Below are 25,323 nucleotides of genomic sequence, written 5' to 3'. Positions count from 1 at the left end.
GCCCCGCCCCCGCCCCGCCCCGCCCCACCCCGGGGGAGGGCGGAGGCCGCGCGGTGCACGCCGGGAGTTATAGTCGGGCCCGCCCTCCCCACCCCGCCGTGGGGAGGGGGGAGGCCGGGGACTGCATTTCCCGGCGGCCCCTGCGAGCGCGCCGCGGGGGCTGCTGGGAGTTGTGGTCCCCCGCACCCCGGCGGCCCAGCGGCGGCGCGCGGCCCGCGGACTCGCCGCCCCAGCCTGCCCCGCGCGGCGGCGGCGGCGGCGGCGGCGGCGGCGGCCGGAGCGGCCCGAGCAGGGAAGATGGCGGCGGCGGGCGCGGGGGCCGGGCCCGGGCCCGGGCCCGGTGCGGGTTCCTCGGGCGGTGCCGGTGCTTCCAACCCGCGGAAGTTCAGCGAGAAGATCGCGCTGCAGAAGCAGCGGCAGGCGGAGGAGACGGCGGCCTTCGAGGAGGTGATGATGGAGATCTGCTCCACCCGGGTGAGCAGCGGCCGCCGCGGCCTCCCCCCGCCGGATGCGCGACGGGCCCGGGGGCCGGGAGCTGTGAGGGGGGCCGGGGGCTGGGGGGGGACCGGGGGCTGTGAGGGGCCAGGGCGGTCGTGGGGTCCAGGGGGCTGTGAGGGGGCCGGAGGCTGAGCGAAGGCCCGGGGTTGGAGGGGCCGGGGGCTGTGTGAGGGATGGGGGGCTGGGGAGTGCGGGGGACTCGGGGCTCGGGGGGCGTTCGGGGTGCAGAAGGAGGGGGTTCTCGTGGGGTAGCGGGGGCCGGGGCTCTGCTGGGGGTGCAGAGCGGGTGGGGGGTCAGGAAACGCAGAGGGGGGGGGCTCAGGCGGGTGCCCAGGGGGGCTGGGGGGGGTTTGGGGGTGCAGAGGGGATGGGGCTGGATGGGGCATCACCCCGAGGCTGGGGGGTGGGTCCGCATTTGGGGTACTGGGGGGTGCGGAGAGGCCGGGAAGGGCCCCCCTAGAGAAACGCTCCTTCTCCGGATGCCCGCCTGCACCCCGCTTCTCCTTCCCGTGCCTTTATTTTGATTTATTATTTTGGCTGCGGGTTTCTCGGCAAGGCTTCGCACGTGGCTCGCTCCGGCCCGTGGCCGCTGAGCGTGGGTCCCGGTGCGCGCCCTGCGCCTCCTCTGCTTCCGAGCGCACGTCCCGGCGACTGGGTGGAAAAAGCGACTCGCCTCCTGCGGCACCTGAGGCTTTGCCGGGGCTCTCACCGGTTCTTGCCGCGGGGGCGAGGAGTGGATCCCCGTGCCCACGGCTCTGGGATGGCCTCCCAGCGTGTCGCAGCCCTGCGTTGTCTCTGCCGGGCGATCCTCCACCGGCCCCGGGGCCTCGGGGGGGTCTGTCCCTGAGCACCGGGGACCCTCAGGAGGGTTGGGTTGGTCCTTCCAGCCGATGCAGCCGGCTCCCGCGGGAAGCAGCAGATGCTTCATCCCTGGAGAGGCTTAAATTTAGCTTGGCCAGAGCCTGAGAAAACGCAGCATTGGGAGAGCGGATGAGCGCGCCGGATCTGAGCCGGCAAAACTGCCCTGCTCGGCAGCTTCTGGGGGAGTCGTCGTCCCCCGTGGGCCGAGGGCTTCTCAGAGGGACCTCGGCGGCAGGAGGGCTGCTCTGGGGTGCCGGGGGCTGGCAGTGGAGCGGGGAGGCCGGGAACGCCATGGCACGTCTCCAGGAGCGTGGTTTCCCGGGTGGGGGAAGCCGTTGAGAGGAGACGGTCGTCTCTGGTTTGCGTTTCGCTCTGCGTCGGCCCCGAGGAGTCAGTGGGGATTGCGCGGCCGTTTGCCAAGATCAGGGTTTGGCCAGATTTCAGCTCCCGGAGAGGCGGGTTGTGCCAACCCTGGCGATGGGGCTCTGCAGTGCCGTGGGCTGCTGTGCCGGCAGCTGCGGGGTCTGGCAGCCGGCGCCATCCTTCCCGGCGGAGATATGGCATGGATGAACGAGGGGAGAGGAGTGCGGAGTTGAGGGAGCCGGAGACATGGAGAGGCTCTTCCAGGTGACAGGGACCGCTGACAGGGAGGCTCATGTGTCACCCTGCACTTGGGGTCGGCGGAACTGGGAGAAGAGGGAAGCAAAATCCATCAGACCTTTAAAAAAAGGGGTGTTTGAGTCGGAGAGCCCCGCTGGCACCCCGGGTCTGGCGAGGCAGCGGTGACCTGACATCCACAGAGCTGAGAGGGTGACGGGGACAAGGTCCCGCCGACCCTGAGGGAGCGACGTGCGGCTCTCCCCTCCGAGCCGAGGGCAGCCCTGTCCCCGGTGGGCAGGCAGGGCTCCCGAGCCGGGGACATCTCTCCGGAGGTTTTGTCCCCTCTCTCGCCGGGATGGCAGGCGGGAGCCGCGACCTGCGCATCGCCGGTGAGTGTGGGAGTGGGCTGGAGCCTCCCGCACTGTGTTTGCACAGTAAACAGCTGGTTAATGTGCAGCAAAGCCGGGGGGAGAGGCAGCAGGACTGTCCTCCCCGCTAATCCCTGCCCCGGGACGCTTCCTCCGGGAGTTTGTTCCCCGCATGTGGGACCGGCAGCCCTGGAGAGGCACAGAGCAGCTCGGCCTGGGACAGGAGCTGGTCCCAAGGGGGGTCCCAGCCCCGTGGGTCCCCTCCATCGTTGCCCACAGGGCTGCAGGCGAGGAGCTGGAAGCGGCTGTCGCGCCGGCAGCTTGTGTCCCACACGGGCACCTCCGTTTCGTGGCTCCTTGCCGGGGGAGAGGCTTCCGCACCCCGTCAGCACAGCTTGGGGGCTGCTGCCCAGCTCTGGGGTGTCTCGCTCCCGCCGCGGGGATCTAGCAGCCCCTCAAGCTTTGCTTCGTGTTTCCTGGATTTTTTTCTGGCTGCTTGTGTGTTGCTGCCTGATTTCGGCCTTGTCTGGCTCTGCCGGCTCCCGCAGGGACCCTGGCTCGGAGAACAGAGCAGGATCCCAAGACCTTAAGCCCCAGCACAACTCCTCGCACTAATCCTGCAGTGCCAGCGCAGCCAGCTGTTGACTAAATCTCCCATTTTTTTGGTTGTTTTTCTTTTTTTTTTTTCCCCTGGATCTGGATTCTGCTGGTCTTAAGCTTGGGAATTTGCTGTCGCAGGTTTCCCGACTGCAGCCCATTTCCGAGCTGCTTTTTGTGCTTCATCTCCGCTTTCCCTGGGGTTTGTCCGGGACCAATGAGTGCTGGTGCTGGCCAGTGTGTGGGGGTGCTCGGGGACCCCCCGGGTCCAAAGGGCAAGTGGATTTGTATATGCTTGGCCTTGGCTTTATGGATTGGGATCGGGGAAGCCCTCCTTCCCCGGTGGGATGCCGGAGCGGGGGAACGGGACATCCCCTTGTGCTGGAGGGGATGACGGGGGCCGTGCCCTTTCCCGGGATGCGGGCAGCAGAGCGCCTTCCGGCTGCTGTCGGGATGAGGAAGTCTGCGGGTCGGCTGCGGGCAGGCTCCTGCCTGCGGGGCCGGAGCAGGAGGGGGCTTTCGGGGCCGACTCGGTGCTGGTGCTGCCCCGGGACCGCGGCTCTCCTCTGCCGTGGGGTTTTCCTCCGCCAGCGAGCATGGTGGGTGGGTGCCCAGACCCAGTTATCTCCCGTCTGCGGTTTGCCGTGGCTCCTTCCCTCGGCCTTGAGCAGTGCCTGGAGCCGGCGGGCTGCCGTGCCGTGCTGAGCAGGCAGCCCTTACTGCTCGTCCTGCCGGAGCCTGGCCGCAGGCTGGGATCTCCCCCAGTTTTTGCGCTGTGGCACTCGGTGTTGCTGACAGCCCCAGGGCTGTCTTTGGTGTGGACGAGGTGCCTGCTGGAAAACCCAGCACCTCCGGGTTGAAGGGGATGGGCTGATGCACTGACCGCCGGTGTCCGGGGAGCCCAGAGCCCTCTTGGGTGGGCACGGGGGCTTCGGCTGTTTGGGGGGGAGCAGGGCTGGGCTCAGCCTCTGCTCTGGGGGCGTGGGTGCCGCAGCCTGTGGGAGAGATGTGGCTTTCCCCGCTCCCGGCTGCTGAACCCAGTGGGTGCTCAGCATCCTTCCTGCACCAGAGCACCCACGGAGGGAGGAAAGTCCCTTGTGGGGCCTCCTCTGCACTCGGTGGCTTCAAAGTGGAGAGGTGCCGGGCACCTCGAGCCCTCTGGCTTGCTCCTGCGTGGTTCCTGAGGCTGACCGGGTCAGACATGCCTCGCTCGGGGGCCACCTCCTCCTGTGGGACACCCTGGGGACTCGATACCATGTGTGGGGCAGGCTTGGGGCTCAGCTGCAGGAGGGAGAGCGTGGGGATGACCCGCCAGGATGGGGACGAGGATGTCTAGGGTGTAACGGGGTAGTTCGGAGGAGCCCAGCACCCCGGGGTGCCTGCTGGCCCCCTCTGACCTGCCTCCCTTCCCCCCCCCGGCCCAGCTGCAGGCACAGAAGCTGAGGCTGGCACACAGCCGAGGACCCTACTACAGCGGTTCCCTGCCTAACGTCAACCAGATCGGCAGCGGTGTCTCCGACTTCCAGGTGAGCAGAGCCCGCTCCGCTGGCTGGGGGCTGCCCCGGGGGGGATCTGGGAGGGCCGCCCCCTGTGGCACAGTGGCTGCCACCCTCGGTGCCTTGGGGAGGGGGATCAGGACTCGGGGTGGGTGTTGGGGAGGAGGATGAAGAGCCATGGCACGGGCTGCTGTTGGGGACAGATGGGGACGAGGGGATGTTCTCCTCTAATCCCTGTGCCTGGCCCCGGCTCCATCCCCCCGGCAGCGCTGCCAGTGATGGAGCAGTTGAGGAGGGCTGATCCTGAGACCCCTTCCCTCGCAGACGGGCGGTGGGCTCACCCCGGTGTCTCCTCCCCGCAGGGCCCTTTGCAGTCACCGCTGGACTCCACGCGCAGCACCCGGCACCACGGCCTGGTGGAGCGAGTGCAGCGGGACCCGCGCCGGATGATGTCACCCCTTCGCCGATACGTCCGGCAGATATCCTTTATCCCGTTCCCTCCTGCCCTGTCGGCGGGGGCAGGCAGCCTTTTCTCCCGCTGCTGGGGCTCCTGCCCGATCCCAGTGACCCCGGTGCTCGTCCCTTTGGGGTCAGCGAGTTTTAGCAACGCGTGCTGCCCTCGCCTGCCTGCGGGGTTGCATTAGGTGCCTGCACGCTGGCTGCTCAGCCCCTCGCTCTCCGTTTGGCCCTTAACGTGCCTCTCACATCGACAGCTCTCCCTACGGACCGACCTACCTGTCGCCTCCACCCGAGCCCAGCTGGAGGAGGTAAAGACCCCGTGTTTTCTTGGCTCCCGACACTTTGTTTTCCGGGTGCCGGTTTCCAGCCCGCTGCCTCCCTGTGTCTGCGGGGTGGCTGGAGCCCGGGGTTTGCTCTGTGTTAAAGAGCACCCGGAGGTTTGGAAACAGGCAGGCTGGCAGGAGCCCAGCGCAGGAGAGTCCCTCGCAACGGGCAGCCCTCCCGGGAGGATTTACACGGCTTCCCTTACCAGTCTGCGGGGGAGAAACCGGACCTGGGGGGGCAGAGAGAAACGCTGAGATGCTGGGAGTGGGGCTGGGAGGTCTCCCACCTCTCTGATTTTGCCCGCACTGTCCCGCAGAGGGGGGATTTTTAAGGAGGAACGATTTCATCGTGCCCAAAAGAACCAGCTCCGGCACGCGGGGCGGCGTCCACCCACTGCGGCAGTGGGAAGAGGGATCCTGCCCGAGGTGAATCACTGGGCGGCTGAGCCCCTGTGTGCTTCGGCTCTTGGCCCCGGGGGCAGGCGAGGACAGGGCTGGCTGGCCAAGCCCGGGCACGCCCCGAGCATCGGCTCCATCCCACGGAGGTCCCGGTGAGCTGCGGCTCGGCGCAGGAGCCGTTTGGGCTCAGCTCGGCACGGCTCAGCCGTTTTAGAGGTCGCTCAGGGCTCCTGGGCTTTATTTTCAAGGCTGCCCTTCCTCTGAAGCGCTGCGTTCAGCACAGCTCTCCTTCCCTGGCCCGAGGAACATTCTCCCAGGGAGACTCGCTGCCCATGCTCCTGCCGTGTCCGTGCCTCGGTGCCCGGTGCGGCTCGGTTGCCGTCTCGGTGCGCCGGGAGCCCGAGGGGCTGTGTGGGCCCCTTCTCCTCAGCCCGGTGGGGACACCGGTGGCGGCAGGCACCGGGTGGCAGCCCTGGGTTGTGCCGCGCGACGTCAGGGCTCTGCTGGAGGTTCACGTTGTGTCTTGCACTTTGTCCCCCCGATGAGCCTCGGTGCCGGTCAGTCCAGAGTGCGAGGGCCACGGCCTTGTCCCCCGGCACGTCTTCCTCCATCCCACCGTGTCCGAGCCCAGCCGTCGGGTGCCCTCTCTGCCGTCCTTCCTGACCTCCCGGGGCAAAGCCTTGGCTTTTTTCCCCGAAAGAAGAGGTTGTGTCAAAACCTCCCCGCAGCGAGTGCAGCCGCCCTCCCCGCCGGACCTCGGGCTCTGGGGAGCCATCCCCAGGAGCATCTCACTCCGAATCCCGCTGCAAATGCCTCGTTCCAGGCTCGGGGTGGGACACTTTCATCTGTCTTCCAAATGGGTGCCTTCACGGGAACCTCAAGATTGAAACAGTCTTGGCTGTGGTCTGCACGGGCCGGGCCAGTGGCTGTGTTTTTGGGTCCCCGAGGCCAAGCTGCCCATCGCCGCGGTGTCTGGGCTGTGGGTAGAGGGCTAAGGCAGGGAATAGGGTGAGGATGTCATGGATCAGCCCCGACCCGGTGCCGAGGGGCGTCCCCCGGGGCCGGCGGAGATACCCCCCAGCTTGTCCGCACCAGGCAGCCTGCAGGCAGCGAGCTGTCTGCCTCCTCCTGCTGCCCTTGGCTTCCCCACTGGTAACCCTCCCTCCCGTGGGGCAGTGCCGCCCTGTGCCCCCTTCCCTTGCCCCCCCAAGTAACCCTGCTGTTTCTCCTTACAAAGGACCATGCCCTGGGGTAACTTTCCTATGGAGAAAGGACATTTGTTTAGGCTGCCGTCAGCTCTCAACAGGTGAATGATTTTTTTATTCCGTTTTCTCTCTCTTCCCTGTCTCTAAGCTGGGCTCCAGCCGTTCCCCAGGACCCCCAGTGTGGGCACGGCCCTGGTTGTAACAACTCCAGTCCCCCAGGAGAAGGGAAGGGGTCTCCAGGCTGCCCTGGCTGCTGAACGGGGGGACCCCTGGGGTGGAGGTGGCCCTGGGGACCCTGGGCTCGGTGCAGCCCTTGTGCCTCCGAGGGCTGCGTGGTCCCGCAGCCACTCTGAGCTCCCCGAGGAGCTGCTTTTGGGGCCGTGGGGCTCCTGGATGCAGGGCAGGGTGTCCCCCCAGGGTTGCCCGGGCTCGGTGCTGGCTCCCGGGGTGAGGACCTGGCTCTGCCCGCTGCCGCGGCTGCTTGGTTTCACCCCGGCACGGCACAAGGAGCAGGAGCCAGCGCAGCCCCGGGGGATCGGGCCACCTCTCGGGAGTCCAGCAAGGTGACGGAGCAGCAGGTTCCCCATGGGGTTTGGGCCTGCGGCCGGGCTTGGGCACAGGGAGGAGCTGCCCCTGCCAGCCCTGGAGAGCCGTGGCTTTGCCGCGCAGGGGCCGGGGTGGCTTTGGGGTTGTCCCTTTCCCCGGGCTGGGGCACAGCCGGGTCTCGGCAGGGCGAGCCGGGGCTCGGGGCTGGCGCGTTGCTGATGCTGCTCGCGGCAGTCCCCGCTCTGTCTCCCTTGGGGTGCTGGCAGCGGGGCCGTGGCCGTGCCGCAGGCGGGCGCCCATCGTTCCCCGACTGGGCCCCGCGCCGGAGGGGGCTGCGTCCCATGGGCGATGGGGGGGAGCTTCCTCCCTCCCAGCTGCTCCGCAGCTGAACAATATCCCCCTTGTGCGGTCCCAGGACGCGTCATTAGCTGGAGCAGCCTTTTCCCAACCCCTCCCCACACTCATCCGCTTCAGACCAACTAATTGGGAGCACAATGGGTGTAATATCCCCGGGTCCTCTGCCCCCAGCCCCTCCAGGGCCCCCGGGGGAAACAAAGGGTCCCCGGGGAGCCCCTCTTCCCCCGTGCCAGGAGTGACGAGGGCTCCGGGGCCTTCGCTGCGGTGGCAGAGCCGTCCCTCGGAGGAGACGGGGCCGGAGCAAGCCCCAGTGTGTCTGGAAGCGCAGGGCGAGGGACCCCCCCAGAGCATCGTGTGGGGAGGGGAGAGCAGGGCTGGCAGAAGGGGACGGGGTCCCCGCAGAGCCCCTTGGGCAATCTGCCCCCGGGGCTCGCCCTGGGCACGGCGAGCGTCAGACACGGAGGGCTTTGAAGGAGACAGTTGTTCCTCCAGGGAAACCCCCTGTGTTCTTCCCTTCCTCCTCCTGCTCTTCCCCTTTTTTGCCTGCTGCCCTGGCCCTGCTCTCGCCCACCGTCCCCAGGCCAGGGCTGACTGGGGGGGAGGGGGCTGTCACAGCAGCAGGCTGTAAAGAGGGTGGAGGGCGAGGACCGAGCCCGGGCCCGTCTGACGATTTCCTTTCCCTTTCCAATTAGAACAAATTCCGACTCGGCGCTTCACACGAGCGTGATGAACCCCAACCCCCAGGACGCGTACCTGGGCCCCTCGCAGGGTGCCCCGCCGCCCGGCCGCCGGAGCGGTGAGTGTCCCCTCCCTCTGCACCCCGCTTTCCCCAGTAGGACCCTGCTGCTCCCCACCTCCACCCGGCTGCCTCGGGACCCCCGGGCCCCTTCCGCCCCTCGAGGACCCTGTGGGGGGACCTGGGGGTGGAAACAGGGACCGGCGGGGTCACGCAGCACCCCCCCCCTCCTGCCTTCGCTCCGCGGTGCTGGCTGATGTCCCCCGTGTCCCCGTGTGCTGCCGCTAACGGTCCCCTGCTCTCTTGCAGGTTTTCTGGACGGGGATGCGGACAGTAAAGGTGAGCGCCTGCCCGCGCCCGGCAGCGTGCCACCAAACCCGGCACGGACCCGTGTGCCCCCCCCCCGCAGTCTGCAAAGAGTCGGGGCAGCGGGTGGGATGCGGGGGGCTAGTGGCCGGGGACCCCTCTGCGGCGAGTGGGTCTGTAATGTCCCACTCACGACCGGTCGATGCCCCCGGGGTGGATATGGGTGGGCTGTGCCGCTCTCCCCCTGCTGACGCTCTCCTTCCCCCTTGCAGTGTTTCTTTTCCAAGTGCCTCCCATCGAAGAGAGCTTCGACGACAACAAGCATTCGCTGAAGCCCTGGGACACCAAGAAGGTGGGTGCAGAGGAAGGACCGCGAGGAAGTCACCCCTGCGTCCCCCTGCCTGGGCTGCCTGCTTCCTGTCCGCCGGGTGTTGCGACACCCGGGTGGCTCTGCCTCCTTCCTGCCCTCAAACCGTGGCTGGCCCGAGGCTGGGGGCACCGCAGGTTCGGCACGCCTCGCTTCACTCCTCCTCTTTGATTTCGCAGCTCTCGTCATCCTCGGCCCGTCCACGCTCCTGCGAAGTCCCTGGGATCCAGTAAGTCCTGAGCTGGGCTCTGGGGCATGGCCCGAGCCCACGGGTGGCTGCGGAAAAGGGGCTGGAGCCGGGGGGCCGGGATGCCGGAGGAGGCAGCAGTGTTCCCACGCTGAGCGTGCCTCTCTCTTTCCCCCCAGCATATTTCCATCCCCGGATCAGCCTGCCAACGTCCCCCTCATCCCCTCGGCCCTCAACACGGGCGGCTCCCTTCCCGACCTCACCAACCTGCACTTCCCCTCCCCGTTGCCCACTCCCCTCGACCCGGACGAGACCGCCTACCCCAGCCTGAGCGGGGGCAACAGCACCAGCAACCTGGCCAACACCATGACGCACCTGGGCATCAGCGGCAGCATGGGACTGGGGACGGGCTACGACTCGCCAGGTGAGGGCTGGCCCCGTCCCGCTGCCGCCGGCGGGCAGGGAGACGCCGGAGCCGACGTCCCGGGGTGGCTGGACCAGCCGCCGAGACACACGGGGCCGGCGTGGGGAGCCGAGAGAGGGTCCCCCGTGGTGGGGAGCTGCCTGCAGCGAGTGCTTGGTGGGGCCGGGGGGAGACGGGAACCCCCCGGCCGGCACCCCTGTGGCAGAAATCGGCCTCTCCGGGTGATCCCGGCCTGGGACGGAGATGCCGCAGCCTGGGAGCGGGGTGGGGAGAGCTGCGGGGTCCGACGGCGTCGGGGGGTCCCGCGGGGATGTGGGATGGCGGCCCCGGCGGGGAGCCCGCCACCCGCCCCGCTCCTGCCCCGGCGCCCTCCGCTTGCCGAGCCGGAGCATCCTGCGCCGCCGCCGGTCCCGTTCCCGGGGTGTGTGTGTTTCTGTGTCTGTCTCCATCGTTTTGGTCACCTTCCATCCCACCCGGGGCAGACGGGGAGCCCCAGCCCGGCCCGGCCCGGGGGAGGAGAGCCTGGGGCGCGGGGCGATTCCGTGGGTAACGGTGGTGTCTCTTCTTTTTTGTCCCCACAGGACTTACCTCACCTATGCAGAGCTCCCTGAGTAACCCGTCCCTGCAGTCCTCGCTTAGCAATCCCAACCTCCAGGCCTCCCTGCGAAGCCCCTCGCTCCAATCCTCCCTCAGCAACCCCTCGCTCCAATCCTCCCAAAGCAGTTCCTCCATCCCTTCCTCGCTCTCCAACCAGTCCCTGCCCTCCTCCCTCTCCTCCTCGCTCAGCAATCCCTCCCTCCCCACGTCCCCCCGCAGCCAGCCCATGCAGTCCTCCCCCAGCAACCCCAGCCTGCCCTCCGGCTTGAGCGGCTCTTCCTACACCCCCATGGTGCAGGCGTCCATAAACACCTCGCCCCGCCGACGGGTCCCGCTCAGCCCCCTCACCCTCCCAATGGGTGGCGACTCCAGAAGGCAGCACCCCAAACAGTTCTCACCAACAATGTCACCCACATTGTCCTCCATCACCCAGGTATGCATGGTCCATCGCCCGCGCCGGCCCCGCGCCGTGCGCTCGCCTCCGTCTCCTCCTCCCTCAACTTCTCTCTCTTGTCTCGTTTCCATCCTCATCTCAGCCACATGCCAGGGAAGCCCCTCGCCCCCCCGCCCCGTCCCAGCCCGCAGACCCCTCCCCACCGGGAGGGAGCTCCGCGCGGTCGGGGACGGGGGGGACGCGGCACGTCCCAGCCGGGGCTCCCCCACCGCGGGTTCCCGCTCCGGAGGGGGGAACCCGGCCCGCGGCGGGTGCTGGGTGCAGGGTTTTGGCGCCGGGTGCTGCCGGCGGGGCTGAAATTCGGGGTCTCCCGGATCGCCGTGTTCTCCCTGACCCGCTGCCGGTGCTGGGGGATGCACCGGCGGCTGGCGGGGACGGGGGCACCAGGGCGCTGAGCAGAGGGGCCGGATCCTGGCGGGCACCGGGGTGGGTGCAGGCTGACCCCCCCCCTTTCCGCTCTCTCCGCAGGGGGTGCCCCTGGACACCAGCAAGCTGCCGGCCGACCAGCGGCTCCCGCCGTACTCCTACAGCCAGCCCGGCCTGCTCCTGCAGTCCCAGCCAAGCCAGAAAGCCCTGCACCAGCCCGTGCAGTCCCCCCCGCAGCCGGCACTGCCCCCCGCCCCGCCGGCACGGCCCCCACCGCCACCGGTGCCACCGAGCGGGGCCACGCAGCGCCCGTACGCCCCCCAATACCAGCCTAACGCCTCCCTGCAGCAGCAGCAGCAGCAGCAGCAGCAGCAGCAGCTGGGACAGCCCCTGAGCGACTTCGGCTTGGGCAGCGTGAGTGCTCCCGGGACGGGGACGTGGCGGGGACGGCGAGGGGACGGCAAGGGTGTTCGTCGCCGTAACCTGCTTCTCCCCACAGTTCGAGCAGTTCGGGATGGGGGAAAGCCCCACCGGCAACAGCAGCGGCTTCCCCGAGGAGCTGGGGACCCTGAGCTACCCCCCAACCGAGGGCGCCTACGACCCCCACGTCCTCAACCGGCAAAACCTGAGCAACTGCAGCCGCCACGGCCCCATCCCCAACATCATCCTCACAGGTGGGTGGGCAGGGGGCACCGGCAGCCCCCCCCCGGGGAGCAGGACGTCACATGAGGGGTGCTGAACCCTGAACCGCCCCCCCCCCCCCTCGCTCCCTCCCCCTTCCCCTCCCCATAGGGGATTCTCCCCCCGGCATCTCCAAGGAGATCGCGACGGTGCTGGCCAGCGTCCCCGGCTTCGAGGTGGACGCGGCGGCGTTGGGGCTGGAGGAGGATCTGAAAATCGAACCCCTCACCCTGGACGGACTGAACATGCTGAGCGACCCCTACGCCCTGCTCACCGACCCGGCCGTGGAGGACTCCTTCCGCACCGACCGCCTCCAGTGAGGGGCCAGGGGCTCCGCCAGCACCCCCGCCCGCCCGCGGACCCCTGCCCCCCACCTCCGGACCCCTCCCCAGTTTTCCCCCCGCCCCTCTTTTTCACTTTTTTTTTTTTTTTTTTTTTTTTTTTCCCTTCTGATATAACGGTGGGGCCGCCGCCGGCTCTCTCCCCGGAGAACGGGGCCGGGGGACGCCGGAGCCGGTGGGGAAGGGGGGGGGGACACGCGAGCCAGGCGCTCTCCGGCCCCACGGCACCCCCAAACCCCAGCGGAGAGGGGGCTCCCGTCCCCCCGGGGGCGGCTGTACATAACCCCGTAGGTAGAGACCCCCGGGGGGGGATGTGGGGGGGGCCGCTTCTATTTTTATTTTTATTTTTTTTTCTGGCTAATCATCATGTTTAAGGAAAAATCCCGCTCCCCCCCCCAGCTGCGCCCCGTATGTACCCCCAGCTCCCCCCCACCTTACTCAGCTGCCGGGGACCCCACGGGACATGTAGAAAGCACTTGTAACTTTGCCCCCCACCCCCCACCCCCGGGGCGCGGGGGCCCCGTCCGCGGGCGGGGGACCTGGGGCCCCAGGACCCGCGTTCCCCCCTGCCCGGGAGGGAGCCAGAGTGATTTATTATTATTATTATTTTTTAAATATATTATATGTTAATTAAATGCCCCTGTGATGGCGTGTGGCTGATTTTATGGGGGGCACATACACGACCTGTACCTGCTGAGGCTGGGGCACCCCTGAGGCCTCCCCGGGGGGTTGGGGGCACGGGGGTTCAGCGGCTCCAGCCCCCCACTCTGCCAGGCCCTTTGGTCTGGGGTCCCTTCCTGGGCGTGTGGGGTGCGTGCCATAGGGTCCCCCACTTCCTGGGGGTGCTGGGGGGCCATGGTGGGCCCGGGGAGCTTGGGGGGGGCTCCTTGAAGTTCTTGGGGGTGCCGGGGGTCCTGGGGGGTCCTGGCCGTTTCTGGGGGTCTTGGGGGAGTCCCTGGGGGCCCCTCCGCAGAGAGTCCTCCCGGCCGCCAGGGGCCGCTGTCGGCGGCGGCGGGGCCGGGCGGGCGCGCGGTAGCGGCCCGGTGGAGCCCAGCGGCGCGGCCCGGCCCGGCCCGGCCCGCAGGTACCGGCGGGGGCGGCCGCGGGGGCCCGGGACTGCTCGGGGCCGGCCGGGGCCGGGGGGGCTGGCTGGCTGTAGGGCCGGCTATAGGGCCTGCGGGGCCGGGTGTAGGGCCTGGGCCGGCTATAGGGCCTGTGGGGCCGGGTGTAGGGCCTGGGCCGGCTGTAGGGTCTGTGGGGCCGGGTGTAGGGCCTGTGGTGCATAGGGCCGGCTGTGGGGTATATAGGGCCGGCTGTGGGGTATATAGGGCTGGCTATGAGGTGCATAAGGCCGGTTATAAGGTGCATAGGGCCGGCTAGGGGGGTAGGTAGGGCCGGCTGTGCAGTGTATAGGGCCGGCTATAGGGTCTGTGGGGCCGGGTGTAGGGCCTGGGCCGGGTGTAGGGCCTGTGGGGCCGGGCGTGTATACAGGGTGCATAGGGCCGGCTGTGGGTTATATAGAGGCGGCTATGAGGTATATAGAGCCAGTTATGAGGTATACAGGGCTGGCTATAAGGTGCATAGGGCCGGCTGACGGGGTAGGTGGGGCCGGCTGTGCAGTGTATAGGTCCGGCCATAGGGCCTGTGGGGCCGGGTGTAGGGCCTGTGGGGCTGGGCATATATACAGGGTGCATAGGGCTGGCTGTGGGGTATATAGGGCCGGCTATGAGGTGCATAGGGCTGGCTGGGGGGTAGGTAGGGCCGGCTGTGCAGTGTATAGGGCCGGCTATAGGGCCCTGTGGGGCTGGGTGTAGGGGCTGTGGGGCCGGGCGTGTATACAGGGTGTATAGGGCTGGCTGTGGGGTATATAGGGCCAGATATGTGGTGCATAGGGCCGGCTGGGGGGGTAGGTAGGGCCGGCTGTGCAGTGTATAGGGCTGGCTATAGGGCCTGTGGGGCCGGCCGTGTGTCTGGGGTGCACAGGCCCGGCTGGGGGTGGCTCTGTGGCCAGGCGGACATTTGCAGACGCCCCCATCTCCACCCCAGGGTTTCCAGGCCGAGATGGGGCCGGGGTGGGGGGGCCCGTGGGCTCTGCTGTAGCTTTGCCCACCCCATGGGGCGCAGAGGCCACGCAGCGGGACAGGGTCCCCAGGCACCGTGGGGCAGGGTCTGCCGGGGACGTGCTGCTGCCTGGGGACCCCCAGGGCTCCCCTGCCTTTGGGGCAGGCTCGCCCCATAGCCAGTGGCCAAATCCTGCCCCAGGGCTGGGGCTGGGGCACAGGGGGGTGTCCCGCCCCCCCCCCCAGTTGCCACTTCCCCTTCAGCAGCCCCGCGGTGGGGCCGGTTCCTGCTCCCGCTGCAGCTGGGGGCAAAGCCCTGCCTCTCCCACGGGACCCCTCCGTGGGGCTGCCCACGCCGGGGGTCACCGGGGGAGGTCCATGGGGACATGAGAGTGGGTCAGGGGACCCGTCATCCGGGACCCTGCTGTGTCCTGCTGGCTCTCAGTGGGGTGCCCCACTGCAGGGGCCCAGCTGGGAGGACCCATGAGAGAAGGGAGGTTTGGGGGGGGGCACAGAATGGCTGTGGGGACCCCCCCCCACCGGTTTCTCCCCACCTGAGGCGGGTGGCAGGAAGCTAAATTGGGAGCCGGGGCTGCGTCTTGGTGGCTTGACCATTGTCACATGGCGCTGGGCTAAAAATACCCCGAGTGGCCACTCCTGGGGCCAGGGGGTCTCGGGGTCCCCAGCCGGGGGACGGGAACAGGCTCCAGCTGCTGCCATGGCCCTGCCTCTGCCAGCACGGGGGATGCTGGCACGGCCCCGGTGGGGTGCGACCCCCCCCGGCTAAGGGGGTTTCCTCCTGGGATCGTGGGGCCACCACGGTGTCCCTGCTTGGGGTCTCTGTGTTCGGGGTTGGGACTGATTTGCCCCCCCGGTGTGGCTGGGGCAGAGCTGGCGTCGTGCCCCGGTGCCCCACGGAGGGGGGTGATGGCCGCAGGGGTGTGACGTGGGTGTTCGCCGCCTCGTCGCCTGCTTCCTTCCCCTTTCCAGCCCGCCCCGCGCAGCTCTCCGACAGCCTCCGCAGACCCCTCCTGCGGCGCCCGGGCAAGCTGGGGGCTCTGGGGACAGGGAGGGAGCGCGTGGAGGGGAGAGGGGCCAGCTGCGGGCCAGGGGTGCAGCCACCAAGCCGGGGGGGCCACGCCGCAGGGTGGGGGTCCTGTCTCAGAGGCGCTGCCTGAGGGGTGTCCCCCCCGCAGCCGCTGTGCTCAGGGTGGGGTGCTTCCCCGCCCCCCAAGCCGTGGGGGTCCCCATCGCATCGCCCTGTGCTTCGTGGCGTGACCGGAAGCCTCCTCCCTTCCCGTCCCCGGCGCTTTCGCCCCGTCAGCTCCGCCGTGCCCCACGGCCACCAGCTCAGCCGTGGGGCACCCCACGCTGCCAGCCTGCCGAGGCGAAGGAGCTTCCCCTGCTCCACGGGGCCCCAGGGACGGCCAGGCCGGGTGGGTTGAGGTGACACCCATCCCGCTGTGTCCCCCCGCAGATGCCGTGAGCCATGTCGGACGAGAAGCCCCCGCAGCTGGTGGACTACTTTGTGGTGGCCGGACTGACGGATACCTCGCGGCCGCTGGAGGAGGAGAACCAGCAGCACCGCCCGGCCCGCCCCAGCGAGCCCATCACCGACGTGGCCGTCATCATCCGCTCGCAGGGCGAGGAGGTGCCCCACGGCTTCACCTGCATCGAGACCACCACCTCGGGCCACCCCGTCGACCTCAACGCCGGGCTGCTCAACAACCCCCAGATGTTCATATGCTACAAGCGGGGCCGGGACAAGCCCCCCCTCATCGAGCTGGGGTGAGTCCCGGGGACCGGGGCTGTGGGGGAAGACGAGCTCCCGGGGGTTCCCCTCACCCCTCCTCTCCACCCAGGGTGCACTACGAGGGCAAGGACCGCCCGAAGCCGGGCTATAAGGTCCTGGACACGACGCCCTACAGTCGCTCGGCCAACCTCAATTCAGGGGGGCCGGGACACCAACGCACCTTCCTGACGTACCGGCGAGCGGCCGAGCCCCACGGCCACAACACACTGGGGATCACCGACATCTGCCTCGTCATGCCCAGCAAGGGCGAGAGCACCCCCCACACCTTCTGCCGGGTGGACAAGAACCTCAACACCAGCATGGTGGGTGGCAGGGTCCTTCTCGCCGCTGCCGGGATGCCCCCGCCGCCATCCGGCCCACGCTGACCCCCCCCTCTCCGCTCCCTCCTTGCAGTGGGGCCCTGCCCTGTTCCTGTGCTACAAGATCGCCATGGCCAAGGCCAACACGCTGGTCTACGAAGCAGGTAGGGTCTCTCGTGGTGACTGCGGGGGGGATCAACCCGCTGTGGGTTCGCCTTAGCAGGCTGCCAGGCGCCCACCCGGCTGCTCCCACCCTCCTCCTCCTCGGCTGGATGGGGGAAAGGATAAGGTGAGGCTCATCCTTCTGTCCGTCTGTCCCACCAGGGCTGCTGGGGCGTTACCCCGAGCAGGACAGCGAGTCCTTCCCCCTGCCCGAATCGGTGCCCGTCTTCTGCCTGCCCATGGGGGCCACCATCGAGAGCTGGCCGGCCGACACCAAGTACCCGCTGCCCGTCTTCTCCACCTTCGTGCTGACCGGCGCCTCGGGCGACAAGGCAGGACGGGGCCGGGGGGGATCCGGGCTGGCGGGGGGAGGGACGGCATCGACGGGGGGGATGTCCCGCCCTGACCCCCCACCCCACGCAGGTGTACGGGGCGGCCATCCAGTTCCACGAGGCGTTTCCCCGGGAGCGGCTGTCGGAGAAGCAGAGCCTGCGCCTGGGGCTGCTGAGCGTGGTGGACCGACGGCCTGTGGCCGGCCGCTCGCTGCAGACCCGTAAGAGCATCTGCGTCCTCTCCCACTGGCCCTTCTTCGACGTCTTCCGCAAGTTCCTCATGTTTATCTACCGCTACTCCATCTCGGGGCCCCACGTGCTGCCCCTCGAGACGTGAGCGCCGGGCGGCGGGAGGTTTGGGGGGGGACACACAAAGGGGTGGCCCCCGTCATCTCCCCCCGCTGACGGGCCCCTCTGCCTGCAGGCACATCTCGCACTTCATGCACAACGTCCCCTTCCCGTCCCCGCAGCGGCCGCGCATCCTGGTCCAGGTGAGTCATCGTGTGTGTCCCCCGCCGTCCCCGTCCCCGTGCTGCCTCCCCCCAGCCCACTGTGTCCCCGTGTCCCCCCAGATGTCCCCGTACGACAACCTGCTGCTGTGCCGGCCCGTGTCCTCCCCGCTGCCGCTCAGGTAGGGATGGCTGCGGGGCGCTGGGGCTGGGGGGCACGCACCCACATGTGGGAAGGGGACATGGGGCGTCTGAGTGACGTCGTCCCCCCCCACCCAGCGGCGCCAGCTTCCTGACGCTGCTGCAGAACCTGGGCCCCGACAACGCGGTGGCACTGCTGGTGGCCGTGCTGACCGAGCAGAAGCTGCTCATCCACTCCCTGCGCCCCGACGTCCTGACCAGCGTGGGCGAAGCCCTGGTGGCGGTGAGTGCCGGGGAGGGGACGCTGTGGGGGACGCGCCGCGGCGCTGGGGGACCCCCGGCCCGCGGCGCTGACCGCCCTTGTCCTGTCCCCAGATGATCTTCCCGCTGCGCTGGCAGTGCCCCTACATCCCGCTGTGCCCGCTGGCGCTGGCTGACGTGCTGTGTGCCCCCGTGCCCTTCATTGTAGGCATCCACTCCAGCTACTTCGACCTCTACGAGCCCCCCAGGGACGTCATCTTCGTCGACCTGGACACCAACACCATCTTCCAGTGAGTGGCCCCCGATTCTTGGCCGTGCGGGGTGGGCTTCACCAGCCGGGTGCTGCCTGGAGGGATGCCGGGGGTCCGCCGGCTGCCCTCCCCTCGTCCCTCTGTCCCCCGCCAGGAGCGAGGAACGCAAGCTGCTGTCCCCCCGCTCCCTGCCCCGCCGGCCCTGCAAGGTGCTGCTGGCCTCGCTGCACAGCCTCTCCCAGCAGCTGGATGAGAGTGAGTGGGGGTCCGGGGGGACCCCACAGCCGCCTGCACCCCCCCCCCTCTAATTTCCCCCCCCCCTTGCTTTCGCAGTGTACAGCGGGCCAGGGGAGGAGGCGTCGCTGGAGCTGCTGCTGAGCGACGCGGAGGCGGCGCGGGGGCGGCGGGCGCAGCTGGAGCTGGAGGCGCGGGCGGCCTTCCTGCGCTTCATGGCCTGCGCCCTGCGGGGCTACCGCTCCTTCCTGCGCCCCATCGCCCTGGCCCCCGCCCCGGCCGGCCGCGACGCTGGCAGCCTCTTCGCCCTGCAGGGTGGGTGGGTGGGCGGCGGGGAAAGCCCGGGGGGGTAACCGGAGGGGGGCGGCTGGATTTAACTCCCCCCGGCCCGTCCCCTCAGGGTTCCTCAAGTCCCGGGAGCGGGCGTACCACCGGTTTTACGGGCAGCTGCTGCGCACCCAGCTCTTCACCCAGTTCATCGAGGACTGCTCCTTCGCCAGCGACCGAGACCCCTGCCTCGAGTTTTTCGACACCTGCGTGGATAAGGTGGGTCCTGCCGGCTCCGCGTCACGTCCCTGTGTCGTCGTCGTGTCCCCCCCCCCCGCCCCGGTGACACCCCGCGCCCCCTCCCCAGGTGCAGGCGGAGCTGGAGAAGCCGGAGGACACCCCCCTGATGGAGCTGGACGACCCGCGGGGGGGCGAGCACACCGTCTTCATCACCCCCCCCGAGCAGCCGGCGGGTCCCGACGGCACCGAGCCGCCTGCGCGGTACCGGTGAGACCCCCCTCGCCCCCCCAGCCCCCACCGCCCCCGCGTCCCCCCCCAACTCAGCCTCTGCTCCCTCCCCCCAGCTATGATGGGTTCCCCACCCTGCGCCCCGAGCTCCTGGAGCCCCCCCGGGACCCGCTGGTGGCCCAGCTGTGCCAGGCCAGGAGCAGTGCCCCCAGCAGCCCAGCCCCACGCAGGACCAAGCAGGTGAGCGGGGCCGACGGTGCGACGAGTTGGCCTGGCCTCAGCGGGGACGGGAGGGCGAGGGGGGCGCAGGATGTCGGCTGCTCTCCCCCCGCCCCCAGCTCCCTCCTCTTCCTCCCCTGGTCCTCAGGAGATGAAGGTGGCCCAGCGCGTGGCCCAGAAGTACTCCTCGGTGCCCGACATGTGGGCCAAGTGCCTGCTGGGCCACTGCTACGGGCTCTGGTTCCTCTACTTGCCCACCCACGTCCGCGCCGCCCCCGCCAAGCTGCGGGCGCTCCAGCTGGCCTACGAGGTCCTGCGCAAGATGGAGGCTCACAAAGTGGTGCTGCCGGATGAAGTAGGTGGCATTTGGGGCAGGGGGACTCGCCGGCGGGGGGGGGGACACCCCGGTTGCCCCTGATTGCCCGTGGTTGCCCCCCCAGGTCTGCTACCGCATCCTGATGCAGCTCTGCGGGCAGTACGGGGAGCCGGTGCTGTCGGTGCGGGTGCTGCTGGAGATGAAGCGTGCCGGCATCGTGCCCAACACCATCACCTACGGCTACTACAACAAGGTGACGAGGGGGACGCGCACACGGCGGGGACGGAGGGGGTCCCTTCTGGCGCCTGACCGCGTCCCCCCCACCTCGCAGGCGGTGCTGGAGAGCAAGTGGCCGGCGGGCACCCAGGGCGGGCGCCTGCGCTGGGCCAAACTCCGCAACGTGGTGCTGGGGGCCGCCCAGTTTCGGCAGCCCCTGCGGCAGCGGGAACGCCGGGCTGCTGCCGCCGCCGCCGCCGCCCCCCCAGGTAGGTGGGGATGGGGGAGAGGCCGGGGGGGGCCGCTGTCACCCCGCTGACGGCCCCCTCATCCCCTCCCGCAGGCGGCCGAGCCCCCCCGGCACCCCGTCCCGGCCTGCAGCGGCAGACCACCTGGGCCGGGCGCAGCCTGCGGGACCCCCCCGCAGCCCCCCGGCTGGTGAAGAGCGGCAGCCTCAGCTTCCCCGGCGGCACCCAGGGTGAGGGGGGCCGGGAGGGACCGGGGGAGCCCCCAGCTACCCGGCCCCCACCTCTTCCCGCAGCCCCGGACCCGCTGCCCCCCCGGCTGCGGGGTCCCCCCGGTTCGGCCGACGGGAGCCTGTCGGACGTCAGCTTTGCCACGGACGAGAGCGACCGGGCGGACGAGGGGCCGGTGGGTGCCGGGGGGCCGGCGGGGGGCACGCCACGACGGGGGCTGGCCGCTAAGCTGCAGCAGCTGCTGTCCCCCGGCAAGCGGCCCCCGCTCCGGCTAGCCGCCAGCGCCGAGCTCCCCGCTGGCTCCCGGGATGCCGCCGATGCCGCCTGCCCGCGCCGAGGCTCCGAGCAGCGGGATGGGGAGCCCCCGCCGCGCCGCAGCCCCGCCGAGACCCTGCTGCGCCCACGGGAGCGCCCCGAATCCACCGCCTCCGAGGTACCCGGCTTCTCCCCGGGGGCTGTGGCTGTCCGTCTGTCTGTCCGTCCTCGCTGACGCCACGTGTCCCCCCCCCCAGAGCTCCGTCTCGCTGGGCAGCGAGTTGGACCTGTCGGATGCCTCGGTGGGCAGCGCTGGCGTTCCCAAGTCCTCCGAGCCACCGGCCGACGGGGTGGCCGGGCAGGAGCCGCCCGCCGTGGAGGTGAGTCGGGGGGTCCTGTCCCGCTGCAGCCCCCCAGTGCCGGTGCCGTGGGGGCTGACGGTGCCGCCGGCGGTGGCCAGGTCCTGCTGTCCAGCTGCTCGCGGTGCCAAGGCTGCAGCGCGCTGGTGTACGACGAGGAGGTGATGGCCGGCTGGACCTCCGATGACTCCAACCTCAACACCACCTGCCCCTTCTGTGGCCGCTCCTTCGTCCCCTTCCTCAGCATCGAGATCCAGGACTTCCAGCTGCCCCCCAGGTGGGACCCCCCGGCCCGGCGGGACCCCGCGCACCCCTGTGTCCCTCGTCCTCCCGGGGAAACCCGAATGTCCCCCATCCTCCCCGGGGTCCCCGGCACCCGTCTTTGCTGCCCGCCAGTGTTGCCCCGTCCTCTCATCCTCTGGGGGAAGACCTTAACGTCCCGCATCCTCCCAGTGTCCCCAGCGTCCCCAGCCCCCTTCTTTGCTGCCCACCAGTGTCACTTGTCTCTCTGTGCTCTGGGGGAAAACCCTAATGTCCCGCACCCACACAGGTGTCCCCGGTGTCCCCAGGGCCCCCAGCCTCCCTCTTTGCTGCCCACTGGAGTCCCCTGTCCTGTCCTCGGGGAAAAAACACATACTCCCTGGTGTCCCTGGTGTCCCCAACGTCCCTTTTTGCTGCCCGCTGCTGTTCCCCACCCTCTGGGGGAAAACCCCCATGTCCCGCATCCACCCCGGTGTCCCTGGTGTCCCCAGTATCCCTAACCCCCTTCTTTGCTGCTCACCATCGTTCCATCCTCTGGGGGAAACCCTAATGTCCACATCCCCCCCGGTGTCCCCAAGTGTCCCCAAACCCCGTCTTCGCTGCCTGCCGTTTTCCCCCATCCTTCCATCCTCCGGGGAAATCCCTAACGTCCCGTGTCCTCCCCGGTGCCCCCCGTTTCCATAACCCCCCGTCTTTGCCACGCAGCACCGCCGAGGACGGCTCCCTCCCTCCTCCTACCGCGCAGGGACCGGTGCTCAGCGACCGCCGCCGCTGCCTGGCCCTGGATGAGGCCGAGCCGGAGCTCTGCAACGGCTGCCCGGACGCAGCGGTACGGTGCCGGGCACGGAGAAGGGAGACAACCATCCCCGCGAGGGGCCGAGTTTCCCAGCGGTGTGTCCCCCGTAGGTGCCGCGGCGGTCGGAGCGGGTGGCTTTCGCCTACCTGAGCCCGTTGGTGCTGCGGAAAGAGCTGGAAAGTTTAGTGGAGAACGAAGGCGGCGAGTTCCTGGCGCAGCCGGAACTGGTGGACAGCCACCCCATCATCTACTGGAACCTCGTCTGGTACTTCCAGCGCTTGGGGCTGCCCAGCAACCTCCCCCGCCTGCTCCTGGGCTCCCAGCACGTCGCCCCGGCCCCCCAGGTAAGGCGGGGGGGCTACAGAGGAGGTTCTGGGGGGGCCGCCGGCCCGGTGCTCACCTGCCTGTCCCACAGGCACAGCCCCCCGACTCTCCCTGCGTACGCGTGCGGCTGCTCTGGGACGTCCTGGCCCCCGAGCCTGACAGCTTCCCCCCGCTTTACGTCCTCTGGAGGCTTCACAGTGAGTCGGGGGGCGGAGGGGAGGGGGGAACCGCAGCGGCAGGGCGGTGCTGACCCCGTCCCCGTTGTCGTTGTGTCCCGTCCCCCCCCCAGGTAATGTCCCCACCCGGCTGCGGTCCTGGCGGCCCCACGGCCACCCCTTCTCGCTGGCCTTCCTGGAAGCCGTGCTGAGCCACGTGGGGCTGAGCGAGGTGCACAAGGCCATCGCCCTCTTCCTCGAGACGGTGGCAGCCCCGGGTGGCCCCCGGAACCTGCAGAGGTAGGAGTGTGACCCCCCCCCCAGATTCCGCCCCCCCCGTCAGCACCGGGCCGGCCCCCCCCTCACCGCTCTGCCTCCCCAGGAGCATCTACCGGGAAATCCTCTTCCTCACGTTGGCGGCGCTGGGCAGGGACCACATGGACATCGGTACGGGGGGCTCGGGGAGTGGCTGGGGGGGGACACGGACGACACTGGGGCCCCCCCCCAGCAACGCTGATGGCCGGTGTGTCTGTCCCGTGTGTGTGTGTGTGTCCGTGTCCCCCCCCTTCACCTCGCAGCCGCCTTCGACAAGAAGTACAAGTCGGCCTACAACAAGCTGGCGGGGAGCCTGGGCAAGGAGGAGCTGCGGCGGCGGCGGGCGCAGCCCCCCAGCTCCAAAGCCATCGACTGCCGCAAGAGTTTCGGGGCCACCCTCGAGTGCTAGAGGTGGCCCCCACGCCCCCCCCCACCGTGGGGACAGAAGGGGGGGGGTCCCAGGCCACCCAAGCCCGGGGTGGGGGGGGGGAAGCCCCCACCACAGCCCCTGGCTCACAAAAGGTTTTATATGTCAGTGTTAATATATTTTTATTTATTTATTCCCCCCCCCCCCTCAGCACCCTCTCTCCTCGCTTGTGCTGGCAGCCGTGTGGGTGCCGGCCCAGGCTCTCCGCATCCCCCACCTCCCCGTCTCCCGTCGCCGCCTGCCCGTGCCCCGGGGGGGTTCGGGGGCCATCGCGGGGGTTTGGGAGGGGTTTGGGGGGGCCCCCCCCTCGCACTGTGCAATAGGAGCCCCCCGCCCCGGGGGTCTGTAAATAAAAGCCGCTGCGGTATTTTCCCTGCTGCCTCCCCGGGCGCCTTCTTGGGGGGCGTCGAGGGGGAGCGGGCGGGGACGGGACACCCCCGTCCCCCCGGGGGTGTCGGCGGCACCATCGAGAGGCGGGAAGAGGTGCCAGAGCGTTGGCCTGCAGCCACGGCGGCCATCTTGGGGCCTGGCAGAGAGACCTCGGGGCTGGCGCGAGGCCTCCTCAGCGCTGGGGCCCTGCCCGCTGCCGGCGACACCGGGAAGCGGGGGGGGGAGGGGACACGAAGCGCGGCTCTGCCCGGTCCCGGGGCCCGCCCCCCCCCCCTCCTCCTCCCGCGGCGTCGCGCCGGGCCACGTGCACCCCCGTACCGGGCGCCACGTGGGCCGCGCACAGGGCGGCTACGGCGGCCGCTTTGGGCCCAAATTCCCCCGCGAGCAGCGCGCGGGGGGGGGGGTGGGGGGGTGGTGGTGGTGGTTTTTGCCCGCCGACACCGCGCGCGGCCGGCGGTACCCGGATGTCGAGGCTCGGGGACCCATTAAAGGCGCCCCGCGGGGAAGCTGGGCGGCTTCCCATTGGCGGAGCCCCGCGCCAATCTTCGCACCCGCCCGCCAGTAAGAAGCGGGGGGCGGGCCCGACAGGGGAGGCCTGCGGGTTCGATTGGCGAAGCGGCGCGTCCGTCGTCGCGCCGCGCCAATGGGCGTCGCGTCTGGGGTCGGGAGGCGGGGCGAGAGCGGCGGGGCCGCTGCCCAATCAGCGGCATTGTTTGTGGTGGTGCCGGCTGCGCTCCGCGGCGGCTGGTGGCTGCGGCGCCGCGTCTGCTCCGCCCGCCCGGCCCGGCCCGGCCCCGGCTCGGCCCCGGCTCGGCCCCAGGGCACCCACCGGCGCCCCCGGCCCCCAGGGCGGCGCCCCCCGAGCCAGGTGAGGGCTGCGGAGGCGGAGGGGGCCGGGCCCGGCGGGGGTGGCGGTACCGGTGTGTGTGTGGGGGGGGCAGGGCCCGGGGCTTTGGGGGGGCGAGCCCAGGGGCTGAGGGGAGCGGGGTCTGTATTTGGGGGCAGCGCCCGTGGGGTTGAGGGGGGTTTCTTCTGGCAGGGGGTAGAGCCCGGGGGGTTCGGGGGGCAGAGCGTAGGGATTTGGGGGGCAGGGGATGGGGGGGGCTGGGCCTTTGTGGGGGCAGAGCTCAGAGATCGGTGGGGGGGGCAGAGCCGAGGGGTTTGGGGGCAGAGCGGTTTGAGGGGCAGAGCCCCGGGTTTCTGGGGCTGGCACTAGCACGGTGCAGAGCTCGGAGGGGTTCAGGGGCCCAGGGGGCTTGGGGGTGCAGAGCCCAGGGTCTGGGGGGCAGAGCCCAAGGGGTTTGGGGGTGGCAGGGGCTGGCCCAGCCCTCGGGAACGGGCGAGGAGGGCTGGGGGCGGGGATGCCCCGTGGTAAAACGGGGTGTTGGCTCTTCCTCCAGGGCTGGGGGCCGGTCCCTGCCCGGCTGGGGACCGTCTGGGCCGGGGCGGGGCTGTCTGGGCCGGGGGCGGTGGGGAAGCGGGGTGCGGGCGCTGCCTGGCTCCGGGCCTGCTGTGCGTGGGGGGTCCCCGGGGCAAGGGAGAGCGGGGCGGGGGCGGCCGCCTCCTTTTACCCGGAGGCGAGAGAGCGGGGCGGGAGCAGCCGCCTCTCCGCGCACCTGGAGGGTTTGGGGGAGCAGGGTCCGTCACCCCCCGTCCCCCCCCCCATCCTCGGCGTTGGGGCTGGGTACCGCCGCTTCACGGGGAGCGACGCCGCGATGGAGCGGCCCCCCACGATGGGGGGGGCTCGGGGCTGGCTGCTCCCCCCCGTCACCCAGAGGGGGCACCCCCTTTGTTCCCTCTTCTGCTGGGTTTCCTTCTGCGATTCCCGTTTCCTTCTGCGATTCCCGTTTCCTTCAGCGTTGCCATCGCGGCGTTTCCCTGTTCCCTCGTTGGGCAGGCGATGGGAAGG

The 25,323-nt window shown here is 70.1% G+C and overlaps 3 protein-coding genes across 7 annotated transcripts in view; all 3 read left to right on the top strand.

The window, feature by feature from the left end:
* Nucleotides 1–261: 261 nt before the first annotated feature.
* On the top strand, nt 262–12,803 carry CRTC2 (CREB regulated transcription coactivator 2). Its single transcript, XM_072846873.1, has 14 exons — nt 262–474; nt 4,349–4,450; nt 4,783–4,901; nt 5,128–5,187; nt 6,839–6,907; nt 8,402–8,505; nt 8,755–8,784; nt 9,024–9,103; nt 9,298–9,347; nt 9,485–9,729; nt 10,311–10,759; nt 11,249–11,560; nt 11,646–11,820; nt 11,939–12,803. Exons 1-14 carry the CDS (start codon nt 298–300, stop codon nt 12,145–12,147), a joined length of 2,181 nt encoding a protein of 726 aa, XP_072702974.1. The 5' UTR covers nt 262–297; the 3' UTR covers nt 12,148–12,803.
* A 372-nt stretch (nt 12,804–13,175) lies between these two features.
* On the top strand, nt 13,176–23,293 carry DENND4B (DENN domain containing 4B). 5 transcript variants are annotated; one of them, XM_072846838.1, is made up of 27 exons: nt 13,176–13,252; nt 15,706–16,016; nt 16,091–16,343; nt 16,435–16,504; nt 16,665–16,834; nt 16,926–17,167; nt 17,259–17,325; nt 17,407–17,465; nt 17,563–17,707; nt 17,800–17,975; nt 18,091–18,191; nt 18,270–18,485; nt 18,571–18,716; nt 18,805–18,944; nt 19,022–19,145; nt 19,273–19,479; nt 19,565–19,693; nt 19,772–19,925; nt 20,198–20,565; nt 20,645–20,767; nt 20,848–21,023; nt 21,713–21,836; nt 21,914–22,147; nt 22,219–22,324; nt 22,417–22,582; nt 22,665–22,729; nt 22,861–23,293. In XM_072846838.1, exons 2-27 carry the CDS (start codon nt 15,718–15,720, stop codon nt 23,004–23,006), a joined length of 4,206 nt encoding a protein of 1,401 aa, XP_072702939.1. In that variant the 5' UTR covers nt 13,176–13,252; nt 15,706–15,717; the 3' UTR covers nt 23,007–23,293. The 5 variants fall into 5 exon arrangements, with proteins under 5 accessions (XP_072702939.1, XP_072702936.1, XP_072702937.1 ...); XM_072846835.1 differs by having other exon boundaries at nt 20,000–20,565; XM_072846836.1 differs by lacking the exon at nt 18,091–18,191 and having other exon boundaries at nt 17,894–17,975; nt 20,000–20,565.
* An 839-nt stretch (nt 23,294–24,132) lies between these two features.
* Nucleotides 24,133–25,323, top strand: part of GATAD2B (GATA zinc finger domain containing 2B) — a 44,083-nt gene continuing 42,892 nt past the window's right edge. Inside the window, exon 1 of the mRNA XM_072846518.1 lies at nt 24,133–24,282. The gene's annotated coding sequence lies outside the window, so the exon portion shown is untranslated. The remainder of the gene's footprint in view (nt 24,283–25,323) is intronic.

The sequence above is a fragment of the Ciconia boyciana genome, chromosome 26 (assembly GCF_034638445.1).
Source record: "Ciconia boyciana chromosome 26, ASM3463844v1, whole genome shotgun sequence".
NCBI classification, from domain to species: Eukaryota; Metazoa; Chordata; class Aves; order Ciconiiformes; family Ciconiidae; genus Ciconia; species Ciconia boyciana.
This window is presented reverse-complemented; position numbering and strand designations above follow the sequence as displayed.